At 44.1% G+C, this 18,485-nt stretch overlaps 1 protein-coding gene across 2 annotated transcripts in view; it reads left to right on the forward strand.

Annotated features, from left to right (window-relative positions):
- Positions 1–18,485, forward strand: part of bcas3 (BCAS3 microtubule associated cell migration factor) — a 936,691-nt gene that overhangs the window by 23,145 nt on the left and 895,061 nt on the right. For both annotated transcript variants that reach the window (XM_070856931.1, XM_070856932.1), the window contains exon 5: positions 4,149–4,255. In XM_070856931.1, the coding sequence (XP_070713032.1) occupies positions 4,149–4,255 (107 nt within the window). The remainder of the gene's footprint in view (positions 1–4,148; positions 4,256–18,485) is intronic.

The following is an 18,485-nucleotide window of genomic DNA, read 5'->3' on the forward strand; positions in this document are numbered from 1 at the left end:
GGGGGAGAGAGGAGGAGGAGGAGGAGGGGAGAGAGGAGGGGGAGAAGGAAGAGAGAGGAGGGGGAAGGAGGGAGAAGGAAGGAGGGAGGGAGAAGGAAGGAGGGAGGGAGGAGGGAGGGGGAGGCTGAACGGGCCGGGCCGCTGCCAGCACTTAGGGCGAGACACGCCCCCAGCGAGATGCCGGGCGGGCCCCACTGATGACAAGGTTGGGAGGGAGGGAGGAAGAGGGGAGGGGGGGGGGAGAAGAGAGAGAGAGAGGGGGCGGGGGGGGGGGGGAAGGCTGAACGGGCCGCCGCCGCCGACATTTCGGGCGAGGCACGCCCCCAGTGAGATGCCGGGCGGGCCCCGCCGCCGATGGGTGAGGGGAGAAGAGGGGTGGGGAGAAGAGAAGGGCCGGGGAGAAGAGGGGGGTGGGGGGGTGAAGGCTGAACAGGAGGGAGGGGGGGAAGCAGCTGAACAGGATGGAGGTCCGAGTCTCGATCTTTGCCCTGTGAGCCCATTCGGCCAGGGCTGGGTCGGGCCCCTCCCACACAGCCTCGAGGGCCTGGAGCTACTGCACATGCGCGCACACTCTAGCGCGCATGTGCAGAGGTCGCGGCACTGTTTTCAGCCCCGGGACCTGACTCCGCCACGCCGAGCACGAAGACGTCCTGAGGAGATCGGAGAATCACAAGGTAAATTTTCGCGCCCCTTTTCTTCCAGAAAGTCGACGCACCTTATCGAGATGCGCCATTTTTCCAGAGGGTGGAAACTTGAGCCCTATACTACTAGTGCTGTGACAAGAAGTTAGAGTAACAGCTTGGGGTCAAAAATAGAATTTACCGTTGGAAACTCCCCTGTTGGCTCAGTGAGTAAAGGCACTGTTTGGTGTAGTTCTAAGCCGTACAAACCTAAAGATCCCATTGTTTGATTCCTGGTCTGTGCTATGTTAGCTGATCTTGTCAGGTGGGTTGCAGGGGCGCAACAATTAGCCGCAGCGTCCAGGGCTGGGGAGGGGTGAGTGGCTCAGCCAGTCACGTGATGTTCACAAGACTCGGTAAAGCCCAGTCAGTTCGGTCTAGGTCATCCATGATGGGGTATGCAGTTGTGAGCCTAGTGGATGAACCGGCAATGTGTCGTGTGATTGTTAAATCTTTGTTAATAAACAAGCTAGTTCTTAATAGCAATGTGTTGCTATGAATTCTTAAGCAAAGAACTCATGAAGCAAATACACTACACCGTTCCTGTTGCCGATCACTATCCAGTGACCCTTGCTGGAAAGTACAGGCATCGAGTAAGAGCCGCATTGTGCTTTCACCCTCTAGGCTCACACATGAAGGTTGGTCCTGGGACAGGGGAGCAGAGACCTATAGCACCCGCAGAACCTTATTCCATTATGAATCCACACCATTGGAGATGAAGGGAGAAAATTGGAAGCAAATAAATTAGAATTTGTCTTTGATTTGCAGTGGGATTTGTAACTTTTGTCATTATTTTGCCACTGGACTCCTGATTTTAAATGAGTTATTAAACCTGTATCTTTTATGTTAAAATGAATACATTAAATTGTCACCACGGATGTTCCTCCTGTTATGTGGGATAAAGCTATGATAAATTGATTCTTTCTTGTTTTCGTTCAAAAGACTTTGAAGGAATATATAATATGTGCTGGAATTGACAGACTAGAAAAGCTGCAACGTGTTGCCTTGTGATAATATAATACAATGTGTAATGTTCTCAGTAAAATATTTTAACTGTATTTTGTACAGAAACTTGGGACACAATGGAATAGGGAAAATAAACATTGGACAATACGCTCAGATATGTATGGGCACCAGGAAAGTAGGCCACTGGCTCAGGGTGGTGAAGGGCAAATTTAAGTTAAGTCTAACATCAGGAAGTATTTCTTTACACAGAGCTGGAGCAGGTTGTTGAAGTTTTTAAAGAAAAAAATCTGTGGCTGATAAACACCTGTCCTGTTCCAAACATAGTGAGCCAACCAGTTCCAGTTCACTCCAATTATTCCACATTCTTGATACCAGCATAATTCTTAAATAGAATCCTGATCCAAGCATAAAGTATTTCCCAGCAAAGTTGAAAAGAGCAAAAAAAAACTGCTTGTAGTTCTAATTAAAAATTCTGGAAATGCACAGTTAGTCCGTCAGCATTAATGGGTAACAATTCAGCCTAGCTCCATTGTCAGAACATCCGTCTTGGGATTAGACCAAGACGATTAGATTATACCTTTCGTCAGTTCTGAGAGTTTATAACCGTAACTGTTTATCCTGTCCTTTTCTTAACAGATGCTGTGCGTTTCCAGCCTTTTCTGCTTCTGTTAAAGTATTTCCCAGTTATTGATGTTTTGATCTCTCAGCTCACTGAGCAGTGGCACACGCCAATCATCGGTCGCAACTTCCTGCAAGAGATTATATTTTGCATAAAGCAATTGTTTTATGTTTGATTTAGTTGAAGCGTGAATAGCTAAGTGGGCTGAGATTGAAAAATATTATAAATTAAATATGTGTTTGTCAGGAATGAATGGCATTGGTGATCCAAGCTTCATGATTCTCTGCAAACCAGGATTTAACTGGATATAATTTGCACAGCATTATTACAACTTGTGTAGCAACTTTAACATAGCAGAATGTCCCAGGGCGTTTAAAGATAGGAAACTGGATACTGATGTAACAAGGCTCTTTTCTTTTTTGGGAGGGGAATACAGAATTTGGTGAAGGAACATTAACAGTACAATGTGTTAAAGGAGAAGGAAAATCCAAAGTATTTCCTGCTTGTCTACATGGAAAAATGTGCACATGTGAATAGTTGTTGCCGTCAATTTAAAAAATAACTTCAAACTTGCTGCCTGATGGAGAGCTGCCATTTTAGGTCCCCTTCCCTCCAGAGACACTCTGGAGATATCATTGATGGGGAGGCTCGCCATATATCCTGGAGCCACGCTTCATTTTAATGGGCTGTGTAACCTTGGAACTGCCTGGAAGCCTGCCCTGAGCTGGGGAAATGTGCTACAGTACTAGTTGCCTGAGCTCCACACTCCATGGCTTTTACAATTGATGTAAACTGCTACATTGGGAAATGTAAAACTCCCACGTTTATGCAACAGCAGCTGGAACTTGTATGCAGCAAATATTACTGTGGTCACTTTTCACAATGCAAGTCACTTTTGTAGAGAGTCATTCTTTTACTGGATTTTTTTCAGAAGCACTTTATACCAAAGGCACTCAAACAAAAGTTGAGTTCCTCAGCAAAGGAGGAAGTATATTACTTTTTATGTGTGGTCGTATGGCCCCTGGCGAATCAGGATCTGCATGTGGCGGAATTTATGGCTGCTTTTTATATGATGGTCAGCCGCAGATGTGTGGGTCTCCCTCCGCTGTTTGCACTGCACAGTATAAACATTATCGTTCAGGGTACCGACTACATTTTAGACACGTGAAAAATGTGGGTGTACAAATGTGGGTGTAAAATGCAATGTTGGATTAAAGGAGTTGATTTCAAAAAATAATTAAATGCAGGTTGCTGGTCTTCAGTGTTTGCATTGTATGCAACTATTGGGTCGCTGCTTTACATCGTGGCGACCACTTGACTGAGAAACAAAAGATCGGCTCGTGGGGCTTGCTTTTCGGCGACAGGAACAGTAAGATTATGCAGTGTAAAAGCACCTTATTATTTCTAATAACTGGTAATAAATACCTGTGTGTAGAAAATGTCCCAGACTGCTTTACAGAGAGGGGAGAAGATAAATAAAACAGATGAAAGAACAAGTGCCAAGCTATGGTGGAGAGTTAGAGGCGCTATATAAATGCAAGTTGCAGCTGCTCTCGCCAACATTACTCCCTCAACCAACACCAGGAACTGATCAATTGGTCATTATTCTCATTGATGTATGTGGGACTTTGCTGTGTGCAAAATGGTTCTGTTATTTGTTTACAGTGACTGCAGTTCAAAAAGTAATTGTGAATGTGTGAAAGTACTTTAGGATTTTCTGACAGTGTTTACATGAATGCAAGTTCTATTTTTTTTGATAGAAGAGGATCAAAGGGACTACTTATCGGGCAGTTTGGGGAGAGATGGAGGTTATTTGTGTAGAAGGTGGTGCCACGATGGGATCTTAACAGTTGCTGTATTATGACCTTGAAATCTCTTTGCAGATCTTGCGAGGAATCCCGAGTATCATGAAATGAACAACGCCGGAAATGACCCCCCATTGCTGCTGCTCATCGGATACTCCGATGGGATGCAAATTTGGAGCATCCCCGTAAGTCATTGTTTTCCTTACTTTCCCTTTTTCCAAAGCAATATACTTAGTTTGCCCCCCACTCCTGGTTTGATCACTGGTTTGCTGATCTCGGTGGGTGCGGCAATTGAGGCATTACAGTTTGCCATGTGGGTTAGGGAGGGAAAGAAATCAGCTAAGGTTTCTGCTCTCGATTGCTACCCGGTGACTTCTGTGTGTGTGTGTATGCGTGTACGTGTGTATATACAGAATTGCGCTTGGCTGTGGCGCTACCCTGCAATTGAATACCTTGATGGTCCTCGCTGACTCGGGTTCAGTCTGAAGAGTGGTAATGGTCCCGTCACTGGGCAGTGGTGCTATCATTGGAACCGTACCCAGCATCAGACTATACCGTCGACAGAACACCTCAAAGCACTGGAGATGTACCACCAACGCTGCCTCTGCAAATTCATTGGCAAGATAGGTGCACCAACATTACGTTCTCGCTCAGGCCAACATCCCCAGCATCGAGGCATTGACCACGCTCGATCAGCTCCGATGGGCGGGCCACATTGTCTGCCTACCCGACACAAGTACCGAAAGCATCTTCTGTTCATTGATTAGAAGGCATATTACTACAGCTAGGCCAGATAAATATGTTGCCGCGTAGGCTTCATTAATTGCAGGTTTTTATTTTGGAAGCACTGTTAAAAGGTTGTGAGTTTAAGCCTCACTACATACTTGGGCATGTAATCTAGGCTGACACTTTAGTGCAGTACTGAGAGGATTGTTGCACTTAGAATACTGTGCACTGTTCTGGTCTCCATATTCTAAAAATTATGTGGAGGCACTGGAGAAGGTGCAAAAAAAGATTTAGAAGGAAGATATCAGAACTGAGAGGTTATATCTATCAGGAAAGATTGAACAGGCTAGGGTTCTTTACTCTAGAAAAGAGAAGGCTGAATGGTCTTTAAGATAATGAAAGGGTTTGATAGGGTAAATGTAGAGATGTTTCCACTTGTGAGGGGGCCATAAATATCAGATAGTCACTAATAAATCCAACAGGGAATTCAAGAGAAACATCTTTACCCAGAGAGTGGTAGTATGTGGAAGGCGCTACCACAAAGAGTGGTTGAGGTGAATAGCATAGATGCATTTAAGGGGAGGCTAGATAAACACATGACGGAGAAAGGAATAGAAGGGTATGCTGATAGGGTGAGATGAGGAGGCTCGTGGGGAGCTTAAACACCGGAACGGACCAGTTGGGCCAAATGGCCTGTTTGTATGCTGTGCATTCTATGTAATTATCTGGGGCACCATCCTTTGGTTGTGGATGTTAAATCAAGGCCCCGTCTTCTAGCCCAGGTAAAAGATCCCATGGCAATATTTGAAGAAGTGCAGGGAGTTCTTGGTCAAAATTGCCCCTTCAACCATCACCACCCAGAAGAGGTAATTTGATCATTCATTCATTTACTAATTGTCGGATCTTGATGTGTGCCGATTGACTGCTGCGTTTGCCATTCTAAATGTATCTGCTCGTTGTGAAAAAGAAGGGCGGTAAGAGAAGGGATAACCAGCCATGGATAACCAAGGAAATAAAGGAGAGTATCAAATTAAAAACCAGTGCGTTTAAGGTGGCCAAGGTTAGTGGGAAAATAGAAGATTGGGAAAGTTTTAAACGACAGCAAAGAATGACTAAGAAAGCAATAAAGAAAGGAAAGATAGATTACGAAAGTAAACTTGCGCAAAACATAAAAACAGATAGTAAAAGCTTTTACCGATATATAAAACGGAAAAGAGTGACTAAAGTAAATGTTGGTCCCTTAGAAGATGAGAAGGGTGATTTAATAATGGGAAATGTGGAAATGGCTGAGACTGTAAACAATTATTTTGCTTCGGTCTTCACAGTGGAAGACACAAAAACCATGCCAAAAATTGCTGGTCACAGGAATGTGGAAAGGGAGGACCTTGAGACAATCACTATCACTACGGGGGTAGTGCTGGACAGGCTAATGGGACTCCAGGTAGACAAGTCCCCTGGTCCTGATGAAATGCATTCCAGGGTATTAAAAGAGATGGCGGAAGTTATAGCAGATGCATTCGTTATAATCTACCAAAAGTCTCTGGACTCTGGGGAGGTACCAGCGGATTGGAAAACGGCTAATGTAACGCCTCTGTTTAAAAAAGGGGGCAGACAAAAGGCAGGTAACTATAGGCCGGTTAGTTTAACATCTGTAGTGGGGAAAATGCTTGAAACTATCATTAAGGAAGAAATAGCGGGACATCTAGGTAGGAATAATGCAATCAAACAGACGCAGCATGGATTCATGAAGGAGAAATTATGTTTAACTAATTTACTAGAATTCTTTGAGGATATAACGAGCATGGTGGATAGAGGTGTACCGATGGATGTGGTGTATTTAGATTTTCAAAAGGCATTCGATAAGGTGCCACACAAAAGGTTACTGCAGAAGATATGGGTACGCGGAGTCAGAGGAAATGTATTAGCATGGATAGAGAATTGGCTGGCGAACAGAAAGCAGAGAGTTGGAATAAATGGGTCCTTTTCAGGTTGGAAATCGGTGGTTAGTGGTGTGCCACAGGGATCGGTGCTGGAGCCACAACTGTTTACAATATACATAGATGACTTGGAAGAGGGGGGCAGAATGTAGTGTAACAAAATTTGCAGATGACACAAAGATTAGTGGGAAAGCGGGTTGTGTAGAGGACACAGAAAGGCTGCAAAGAGATTTAGAAAGGTTAAGCGAATGGGCTAAGGTTTGACAGATGGAATACAATGTCGGAAAGTGTGAGGTCATCCACCTTTTGGGGAAAAAAACAGTAAAAGGGAATATTATTTGAAAGGGGAGAAATTACAACATGCTGTGGTGCAGAGGGACCTGGGGGTCCTTGTGCATGAAACTCTTTTCCAAAAAGTTAGCTTGCAGGTGCAGCAGGTAATCAGGAAGGCGAATGGAATGTTGGCCTTCATTGCGAGAGGGATGGAGTACAAAAGCAGGGAGGTCCTTCTGCAACTGTATAGGGTATTGGTGAGGCCGCACCTGGAGTACTGCGTGCAGTTTTGGTCACCTTACTTAAGGAAGGATATACTAGCTTTGGAGGGGGTACAGAGACGATTCACTAGGCTGATTCCGGAGATGAGGGGGTTACCTTATGATGATAGATTGAGTAGACTGGGTCTTTACTCGTTGGAGTTCAGAAGGATGAGGGGGGATCTTCTGGAAACATTTAAAATAATGAAAGGGATAGACAAGATAGAGGCAGAGAGGTTGTTTCCACTGGTCGGGGAGACTAGAACTAGGGGGCACAACCTCAAAATACGGGGGAGCCAATTTAAAACCGAGTTGAGAAGGAATTTCTTCTCCCAGAGGGTTGTGAATCTGTGGAATTCTCTGCCCAAGGAAGCAGTTGAGGCTAGCTCATTGAATGTATTCAAGTCACAGATAGATAGATTTTTAACCAATAAAGGAATTAAGGGTTACGGGGAGCGGGAGGGTAAGTGGAGCTGAGACCACGGCCAGATCAGCCATGATCTTATTGAATGGCGGAGCAGGCTCGAGGGGCTAGATGGCCTACTCCTGTTCCTAATTCTTATGTTATGTTAGAACACTTGGAATGTCCAGAAAACTTGATGAGGTGCTACACAAATGTGATATCTTTCTTTTGTTTGTTTTTTCTCTTCTGGTCCATGTGGCTTGGGATGTTTATTTCATTATCATCTACTCCCTGGTGTGCTTTGGACTGAAGTGTCTCCTCCAGAGCATTTATAGTGCAGTCTGCTTAATTTGTGAATGAATCTGATGAAAGTGAATTTGCCTTAAGGAAACATTTTGCCCCATGTGCTGAGTCCATTTATATCACTAAAATCTCTGAATGCAAGATGTTCCAAACATGTAATTCTCTTCAGACAGAATGTTTTTGAATGTAATGGAAAAACCCCAGAAACAGCCCATCTGAAATTAGAAATAGAAAATGCTGGTTGCTCAGCAGCTGAGAGAAAAGTCAGCTCACTCTTTAGGTGGGACCCTGCAGCTAGTGAAAGACCAACTTTTTGGGTGAGTTCCATCTGACTCATTCAGATACTAATTGATCTGCATTGAGCATTTCCTGATGTGTTCTCTGAGGTGTTAGAAAAAGTCTGTGAGTGTGTGAGCGCGCGCGAGTGTGTGTGTGCACGTGAGAGCGCGTGTGAGCACCTGATTGAGCGCGCACGAGAGTGTGTGTGTATCGCAGCTCAGTAAATTATTGAAGCGCTGTAATGGAAGGTAACCACTATTATCCCAATCAGCTTGTTCATTTGACCCCTTTTGTGTAGTAAAGAATTTGAAGTTTGAAAGTAATCATATCTTTTGTAATATTTATTCCAAGATACGTTAGGAATTCTGATGTTTGTGTAGTTTTTATTTTCATCCATATTATAATTTTAGGCTTTCTTTGAAAGAGAAAGCAATTAAAAAAGCATACGGGATCCTGGGTTTCATAAATAAGAGCATAGGAAGCAAGGAAGTTATGATGAACCTTTATAAAACACTGATTCGGCCTCAACTGGAGTATTGTGTCCAATTCTGGGCACCGCACTTTAGGAAGGATGTGAAGGCCTTACAGAGGGTGCAGAAGAGCGTGTACAAGGATGGTTCCATGGATGAGGGACTTCAGTTATGTGGATAGACTGGAGAAGCTGGTGTCATTTTCCTTAGAACAGAGAAGATTGAGAGGTGACTTGATCGAGTTGTTCAAAATCATGAGGGATCTAGATAGAGTAGATCGAGAGAAACTGTTCCCATTGGCGTAAGGGTCGAGAACCAGGCAGAAGAACCAAGGGCGACGACATGAGGAAAAACTTGTTTACGCAGCGAGTGGTGAGGATCTGGAATGCACTGCCTGAGAGGGTGGTGGAGGCAGACTCAATCGTGGCTTTCAAAAGGTAATTGGATAAGTACCTGAAGGAAAAAAAAATTGCAGGGCTACGGGGAAAGGACGGGGAGTGGGACTGGCTGAAGTGCTCTTGCAGAGAGCCGGCATGGGCTCGACGGGCCGAATGACCTCCTGTGCTGTAACCATTCTGTAATTCTTCATCATCTTTTGGGTGTCCCTGTGGCAGGTGAAATTCTCCAAGAAGTTTTTTTCCTCTGATCCTTTGCAGTGCTGTTCTGAATTTTTTTTCTTTTTCTCTTCTTTCTCACTCTTTCACTCTCTCTCTCTCTCTCTCTCTCTCGGTATCCGCACAGTGTGTCATGCAGGGGCACCTTTAAGTTTGGCGCTCGCCCTCTGGGAATTTGGAGTGTGCAACCACATCTAAATATTCTGTAGTGCAATACACTGGGGCTCCAGCTGGTTTTAATCCACTTTTATTTCTCGAATAATTAATTCCTTGGCTAGTCAATTTCTCTTCCGGTGGCTTTTATCTCATCTGCTCTGTGGTCTACCTTGGACTCAATTTGAAAGAATCTGAGCCAATTTCCAATAGTCTCAGCTGTGGCAACCAACTAGTAACATCTCATGGTGACACAAGGACATGGTTCATATTTCTTTCTGTCAGTGAAAACCGGTTCAATGCAGGGAAAGAACTCGCTACCCACTGAGAAGGAATACAAAAAAAATTAGCTGTTTGGCAGGATGACATGCTTTAAAAAAAATTAATTCCTAGGATGTGGGCGTAGCTGACAAGGCCAGCATTTATTGCCCATCCCTAATTACCTCTGAGAAGGTGGTGTGATCCAACTTCTTGAACCGCTAGTCTGTATGGTGAAGATTCAGTGCTGTTTAGGAGGGAGTTCTAGGATTTTGACCCAGCGACGATGAAGGAACAGCAACATATTTCCAAGTCAGGATGGTTGTGGCTAGGAGAGGAACTTGGAGGTGGTGGTGTTCCCATGCACCTGTCGCCCTTTTCCTTCCAGGTTTTAGAAGATTTGGGATCTTTGAGATGCTTCAATAGCAATTCAGGATACTGCATTTTTGGTGCACTGGTTAAATGTATCCACCAGAAAATAGCTTGGATTCAATCTGTTGCCTAAACCCTTGGCAAACAATACTTTTAGAGGCTGGAAAACTGCTTCAATTATAGACAGTTAACGTTTTAGAGGTGGGAGTAACCTTTGCTGTCCAGGAAAACCTGTTTCTTCGGTATGCCTAGTTGTACTTCTCCAATTTTACTGAGGAACTTTGGGTGAAGTTGTTGGGACTTGCTTAAAGGAGACTACTTGTTGGCAAATAAATTGAAGAAGAAATAATAGAGGTACCATTACACTACTAGGTGTATTCTGTAGATCACCAAATAGTGGGAAAGATATGGAGGAGCAAATTTGCAGAGAAATTAAAAGCGGTGCAAGAACTACAGAGTAGTAATAATGGGGGACTTCAACTCTCCTAATATAGACTGGGATCGTAATAGTGTTAAGGGCAGAGAAGGGGAAGAATTTCTGAAGTGTGTTCAGGAGAACTTTCTTGATCAGTACGTTTCCGGCGAGGGAGGAGGCATTGCTGGATCTGGTTCTGGGGAATGAGGTAGGTCTAGTGGAGCAAGTGTCAGTAGGTGAACATTTAGGGAACAGTGATCATAGTATGATAAGGTTTAGATTAGCTATGGAAAAGGACAGGGAGCAACTTAGAGTAAAAATGTTAAACTGGGGGAAGGCCAATTTTCAGTGGGATGAAACGGATCTGGCCCGGATAAACTGGAATCAAAGATTGGCAGGCAAAACTGTAATGGAACAATGGGCTGCCTTTGAAGAGGAAATAGTTCAGCTACAGTTGAGGTACATTCCCACTGGGGGGAACGGCAGGCCAACTAAAGTCAGGGCTCCCTGGATGATGAAATAGATTGAGAATATGAAGAAGCAGAGAAAGAGCCTATATGACAGATATCAGGGACAAATACATCAGAGAATCAGGCTGTTTCTAGAAAGGTCAGAGAAGAAGTGTAAAATAAGAGGGGCAAAGAGAGAGTATGAGAATAGACTGGTAGTCAACATAAAAGTTAATCCAAAAGTCTTCTATAGGCATTTAAATAGTAAAAAGGTAGTATTATAGGAAGGATGGCGCTGATTTGAGACCAAAAAAGAGACCTATGGATGGAGGCAGAAGGTTATGGCTGAGATACTAAACGAGTACTTTGCATCTGTCTTCACCAAGGTAGAGGATGCTGCCATAGATATAGTGAAGGAGGAGGTAGTGGAGACACTTGATAGGACGAAAATTGATAAAGAAGGGGTATTAGATAGGCTGGCTGTACTTAAAGTAGATACATCACCAGGAGCGGATGGGATGCATCCTAGGATGCTGAGGGAATTGAGGGCGGAAATCGCGGGGGTACTGGGCACAATATTCCAATCCTCCACAGATATGGGGGTGGTGCCAGAGGACTGGAGAATTGCAAATGTTACACCATTGTTCAAAAAAACAATGTAAAGATAAACTCAGCAACTACAGGCCAGTCAGTTTAACCTTGGTAGTGGGGAACATAAGAACAATAAGAACATAAGAATTCGGAACAGGAGTAGGCCATCTAGCCCCTCGAGCATGCTCCGCCATTCAATAAGATCATGGCTGATCTGGCCATGGACTCAGCTCCACTTACCCGCCCTCTCCCCGTAACCCTTAATTCCCTTCTTGGTTAAAAATCTATCTATCTGTGACTTGAATACATTCAATGAGCTAGCCTCAACTGCTTCCTTGGGCAGAGAATTCCACAGATTCACAACCCTCTGGGAGAAGAAATTCCTTCTCAACTCGGTTTTAAATTGGCTCCCCCGTATTTTGAGGCTGTGCCCCCTAGTTCTAGTCTCCCCGACCAGTGGAAACAACCTCTCTGCCTCTATCTTGTCTATCCCTTTCATGATTTTAAATGTTTCTGTAATTCCCCCCTCATCCTTCTGAACTCCAACGAGTAAAGACCCAGTCTACTCAATCTATCATCATAAGGTAACCCCCTCATCTCCGGAATCAGCCTAGTGAATCGTCTATGTACCCCCTCCAAAGCTAGTATATCCTTCCTTAAGTAAGGTGACCAAAACTGCACACAGTACTCCAGATGCGGCCTCACCAATACCCTACACAGTTGCAGCAGGACCTCCCTGCATTTGTACTCCATCCCTCTCGCAATGAAGGCCAACATTCCATTTGCCTTCCTGATTACCTGCTGCACCTGCAAACTAACTTTTTGGGATTCATGCACAAGGACCCCCAGGTCCCTCTGCACCGCAGCATGTTGTAATTTCTCCCCATTCAAATAATATTCCCTTTTACTGTTTTTTTTCCCCAAGGTGGATGACCTCACACTTTCCGACATTGTATTCCATCTGCCAAACCTTAGCCCATTCGCTTAACCTATCCAAATCTCTTTGCAGCCTCTCTGTGTCCTCTACACAACCCGCTTTCCCACTAATCTTTGTGCCATCTGCAAATTTTGTTACACTACACTCTGTCCCCTCTTCCAGGTCATCTATGTATATTGTAAACAGTTGTGGTCCCAGCACCGATCCCTGTGGCACACCACTAACCACCGATTTCCAACCCGAAAAGGACCCATTTATCCCGACTCTCTGCTTTCTGTTCGCCAGCCAATTCTCTATCCATGCTAATACATTTCCTCTGACTCTGCGTACCCATATCTTCTGCAATAACCTTTTGTGTGGCACCTTATTGAATGCCTTTTGGAAATCTAAATCCATTACATCCATCGGTACACCTCTATCCACCATGCTCGTTATATCTTATTGAAAGCTTTTAGAAACAGTAATCCAGGACAAAATTAACAGTCATTTGGATAAGTGTGAATTAATTAAGGAAAGCCAGCACGGATTTGTTAAAGGCAAATCGTTTTAACCAACTTGATGGAGTTTTTTGATGAGATAACAGAGAGGGTTGATGAGGTCATTGTGGTTGAGGTGGTGTACATGGATTTCCAAAAGGCGTTTGACAAAGTGCCACATAATCGGCTTGCCTGCAAAGTTGAAGTCCATGGAATAAAAGTAACAGTGACAGCATGGATACGAAATTGGCTAAGTGACAGGAAACAGAGAGTAGTGGTGAACAGTTGTTTTTCGGACTGGTGGAAAATATACAGTGGAGTTCCCCAGGGGTCGGTTCGAGGACCACTGCTTTTCTTGACTTGGACATGGGTGTACAGGGCACAATTTAAAAATTTGCAGATGACACAAAACTTGGAAGTGCAGTGAACAGTGAGGAGGATAGTGATAGACTTCAGGAAGACACAGGCTGGTGAAATGGGCAGACAAGTGGCAAATGAAATTTAATGCAGAAAAGTGTGAAGTGATAGATTTTGGTGGAAAGAATGAGGAGAGACAATATAAACTAAAGGGTCCAATACTAAAGGGGGTGCACGAGCAGAGAGACCTGAGGGTATGTGTGCACAAATCGTTGAAGGTGGCGGGGCATGTTGAGAAAGCAGTTAAAAAGGCTTGCGGGATTCTGGGCTTCATAAATAGAGTACAAAACTGTGGTAACTATGATGAGCCTCTACAAAACACAGGAAGGAAAACATTGTGTGGGAGGGGGGGTAGCTTTGCGATCGGGAACGGCGATGACGTCGACTCCTGCCATATTTGGCGGGGGGTTTGCAACGGTGTTGCGCCCTGATTTCATTTGCATGGAGATTGTGACGTCATCACCATGTGCATCACCCTAGTAGCGCCCTGGGCTCAAAATGGTCTTCCGTCCCCTGCAGCATCGCTAGGCGGCCGCTTCAGGGGCGATTCATAAAGGCGAGATGGTCGAGGTAAGTTTTTTTAAAAAAAAAAAGAAAACGTACCTTTTTTCTTCCAGCACTTTTCGTGGGTTCCTGCACGCAATCGATCAGCCTGGCACTCTACTTGAGTCGGATCTTTAGATCACTATGTATCAATCTTATCAATCTGGCAGTGTCATTGATAATCATTTCACTACTCTGACAAGTCAGGTTATAGGTTATAAAAGACCAAAAAACTTGAAGCTTTTATTGCTGATATTTCAAGGTTTGCAAAGTGATGCATTATGAGCACATTCCTATCAGCATCTAGAGGCCAAGCTCAGAGTGGTGACAAAATTAACATGCAAATTGGAAGAGCCTTCCTTTTAAATAATTCCTCAGCGTTCGGTATTTTTTGCCGTCAACAATAAAGGTTTCCAGAGAAAATGTTTTGGAACAACATACAATTCAGTGTAGTGATGCTGATCGTCAGCACCTCGGGTATTACACCTATTGGCGTATCTTTAAAGACTTGTGGCTTGATCTGTGAACATTAACTTTCATTAACTAGACTGACCACTACATCCGAACATACAGTCAATTAAGAGTCAGCATGGACTGTGATCAGATTATCTCAAAAGAGATAATCCTTCAATTTATTTATCATTTTATTGTGCCCTACTTTGAAGAACCATATTCTTGCAGAGTGCGAACCTAATTTTGGGGCAAACTTACCTCGAATTATGAATTCAAATCTTTTAGAATCAGACCTTTAACCAAATGGTATATATTTGGATCTAGTCTGTACTTGTGCTCAAAGTCAACAAGAGTTTCTTCCTGGCTTCTTGTCTGCCAAGAATGACGGAGAGCAGAAGTTTTACACACAGTCTTCGATCTTCTGTTTCCGAACACGTTCACAACTCGATGGGTCATGGGTTGCAGTTAGAGTTGATTATTTGTCATTGTGGGGTAAATTAATCTTTGCAGTGCATAAAAATGCAGGTATGTTTTGGGAAGGCCTTTTCTTCCTGGCTTTATATTTTTATGAACTCTGGAAATGAGCTACTTCTGATTCTTAGGAACTTTGGCTGCATTATGTGTGGAGCGTACTTATGCATATTCCATTTGGCACAGAAGATGAATGTTAAGTGCACAAAACCTGCTTATACTTATCAGGTACAGCACATAAACTTTTCTCCTTGGAAAAGCCTTCCCCATTTAACCCACTGGAATTTCTATTCTCTGAACCTACACCCTTGTTGAACTCAGTAGTTATTTTTTAAATTCCTACTTGGAGTTTTTAATCTTTCTTTCACTTTATCTTCCTGGGCCACATGACCTGCGTGCCTGAAGGCAGATGGTTGGACGATTGTAGCCAATACCGTTCTGACCTGGCAACAGCAGCTCAAGGAAAAGTTTTCCTTTTGAGTTTCTTCCTTGCCTTGCCATGCCTTGCCTATGGGGAGCTGTGTGTAAGGTACATGACTTCTGCTCAGTACCTTCGACACAACAGTGAGGCTTGTGGCAGGCATTTTGACTGCTGTGACAACATGTGGAGCCGTGATGTGCTGGAGATTGTAATGCATGAAGTCTGAGCCTTGTGCTTAATGCCTATTGTGCAGCAAACCACCGTGGGTAGTTTGGTATTTATGAAATGCCATTGTATAAGTGGCTACCTGAAGTCATCACACCTCGCAGCAACATTGCGTTCCCACAAGGTGCTTGCACTGAGTTTCGATTATAGCGAAGCGTTTGATCCCAGCCACGTTAAAGAAAGACTTGCATTTATATTGCGCCTTTCACAATCTCAAGATGTCCCAAAGCACTTTTAAGAGGGGAAAGGCTTCACTAAGGTGAATACAGGAATATGCTGCAACATATTAAAAAGCTGATCCGAGGGGCAAAGAGAGACCTCGGGGTGGGGGGGGGGGGGGTGGAAACATAGCTGGAGAGACAAAACATAATAGTTAGAAATTCTGTCAATACCTCAACATGAGAGGATAGTCGAGGAAGAATTGAAACCCATAATAGTTGCCAATGAAAAGAAGTAAGAAAGGCTTGCATTTAAATAGCGCCTTTCATGACATCAGGATGTTCCAAAGCACTTCACAGCCAAGGAAGTACTTTTTGGAGTGTAATCACTGTTATAATTTAGGAAACGTGGTAGCCGATTTGCGCACAGCAAGCTCCCACAAACAGCAATGTGATAATTACCAGATAATCTGTTTTAGTGATGTTGATTGAGGGATAGATATTGGCCAAGGACAATGGGGAAAAGTCTCCTGCTCTTCTTTGAAATAGTGCCATGGAATCCTTTATGCCCACCTGAGAGGGCAGATGGGTCCTCGGTTTAATGTCTAATTCGAAAGATGGCACCTCCGACAGTGCAGCACTCCCTCAGTACTGCACTGGGACTGTCAGCCTAGATTATGTGTTGAAGTGTCTGGAGTGGGACTTGAGGCGAGGGAGAGTGCTACCAATTGAGCCATGGCTGATGAACATTAGAGGAAATTGGGGGGAAAATGAGAATATGATGCTTTGTCTAGAATTCCTTCTTTTTCAGATACTGTCTGATTGTGCCGTTGTGGCTGTTACTTTGTGGCTGTGTATGCAGAATTCCCTGGATCTGCAAGACCTGTGAAACTGCTGATTTCTGCTCTGACCATTAAGATTGTTTGTGAAAATACCTTGGTGCCTGCAGTTGGTTTTGGGTACTGACGGAGAAATCTTTCCAGATGTTGATTCAGATGTTTAGGTGCATTTGATGATGCATAGAAACATAGAAAATAGGTGCAGGAGTAGACCATTCGGTTCTTCGAGCCTGCACCACCATTCAATATGATCATGGCTGATCATGCAACTTTAGTACCCTATTCCTGCTTTCTCTCCATACCCCTTGATCCCTTTAGCCGTAAGGGCCACATCTAACCCCCTTTTGAATATATCTAACGAACTGACCTCAACAACTTTCTGTGGTAGAGAATTCCACAGGTTCACAATTCTCTGAGTGAAGAAGTTTCTCCTCATCTCAGTCCTAAATGGCTTTACCCCTTATCCTTAGACTGTGACCCCTGGTTCTGGATTTCCTGCGTCTAACCTGTCCAATCCCGTCAGAATTTGCTAAGTTTCTATGAGATCCCCTCTAAATTTCAGTGAATATAAGCCCAGTCGATCCAGTCTTTCTTCATATGTCAGTCCTGCCATCCCGGGGATCAGTCTGATGAGCCTTCGCTGCACCACCTCAATAGCAAGAATGTCCTTCCTCAGATTAGGAGACCAAAACTGCACACAATACTCAAGGTGTGGTATCACCAAGGCCCTGTACAACTGCAGTAAGACCTCCCTGCTCCTATACTCATGTTTGTTTCTTTTATTTAAAAAAAAACACACAATATGTTTTGTTCCTTTTAATTGCTTCCCTTTGCCAGTATTCAATGTGGGAATGAGGGCTTGAATTTTCTCGGGCTTGAATTTTCTCAGGCTTGTAACCGCTGCTACCGTGGAGATTTCTGAGTGTGTGTGCAGATTTTGTTCGCCTCTGTTTGTATGAGTTTGTTATTCTCCACACTGCTTGTCTTCTGCTCATGGCCCTCCGAGGAATAGTAACTTGCTGAGGGGCCATCGTGGACACTAACCGACGACCTACCAGTCCATGGTATAGCCTTTTGGTATACACCAACAGGTTGTAAAATCTATTCTGGAAATGGTACGCAAGTGCCTCCTCGATGACTCAGTGGATAAGTGCACCATGTGGTGTGGGACTGAGCCACACAGGCCAGAACTTTTGATCACTGGCCTGTGCTGAATTTGTCAATCGCATCTGGGGCAGTGATGTGGGCACTACGATGGGGTAGGTGATTCCGGTAAGTGTTTCCGTTCCTGATTACAATCCACCTTTTGAAATGCGTACATGCGCTGTCTAAGGTCGCAGATGAAGAAGAATAGAATGAAATAATGGAATAAAAGAATAGAAATGAAGGAGGTCAAAACTCGGAACCATCAGTATAAGACAGTCACTAATCCAATAGGGAATTCAGAAGAAACTTCTTTACCCGGAGAGTGGTGAGAATGTGGAACTTTACACCTCAGGGAGTAGTTGAGGCGCACAGCACAGATGCATTTATGGGGAGGCTAGATAAGTACATGAGGAGAAAGAAATAGAAGGTTATGCTGACAGGGTTAGATAAAGTAGGGCGGGAGGAGGCTCCTGTGGAGCATAACCATTGACACTGACATGGACCAGTTGGGCCGAATGGCTTGTTTCTGCGCTGTAAATACTATGTAATAGCCACTTGGTTGAGGTACCGGAAAGCAGCTGATGCCCAAGGAGATATACTCCAGTGAGATCCACTGCCTTCAGGAGTGGAAGACAAGGAAAATGGGGCGGGGAGGATAATTATAATAATTCAGTAGCATTTTTGTAACACTCAACTTTGCCCAGCAGTTACAGGTGCAAGTCCCGTGATCTCAAGGAGCTCTAGTTTTCCCTACTGTGGTGAAGTGTACGAATGTAGTTAGAAATGTTGCAATGTCTAACGTTACTGCAGGGATGCAGATTTGTCC

Source organism: Pristiophorus japonicus, chromosome 16 (assembly GCF_044704955.1).
Source record: "Pristiophorus japonicus isolate sPriJap1 chromosome 16, sPriJap1.hap1, whole genome shotgun sequence".
NCBI lineage: Eukaryota > Metazoa > Chordata > Chondrichthyes > Pristiophoridae > Pristiophorus > Pristiophorus japonicus.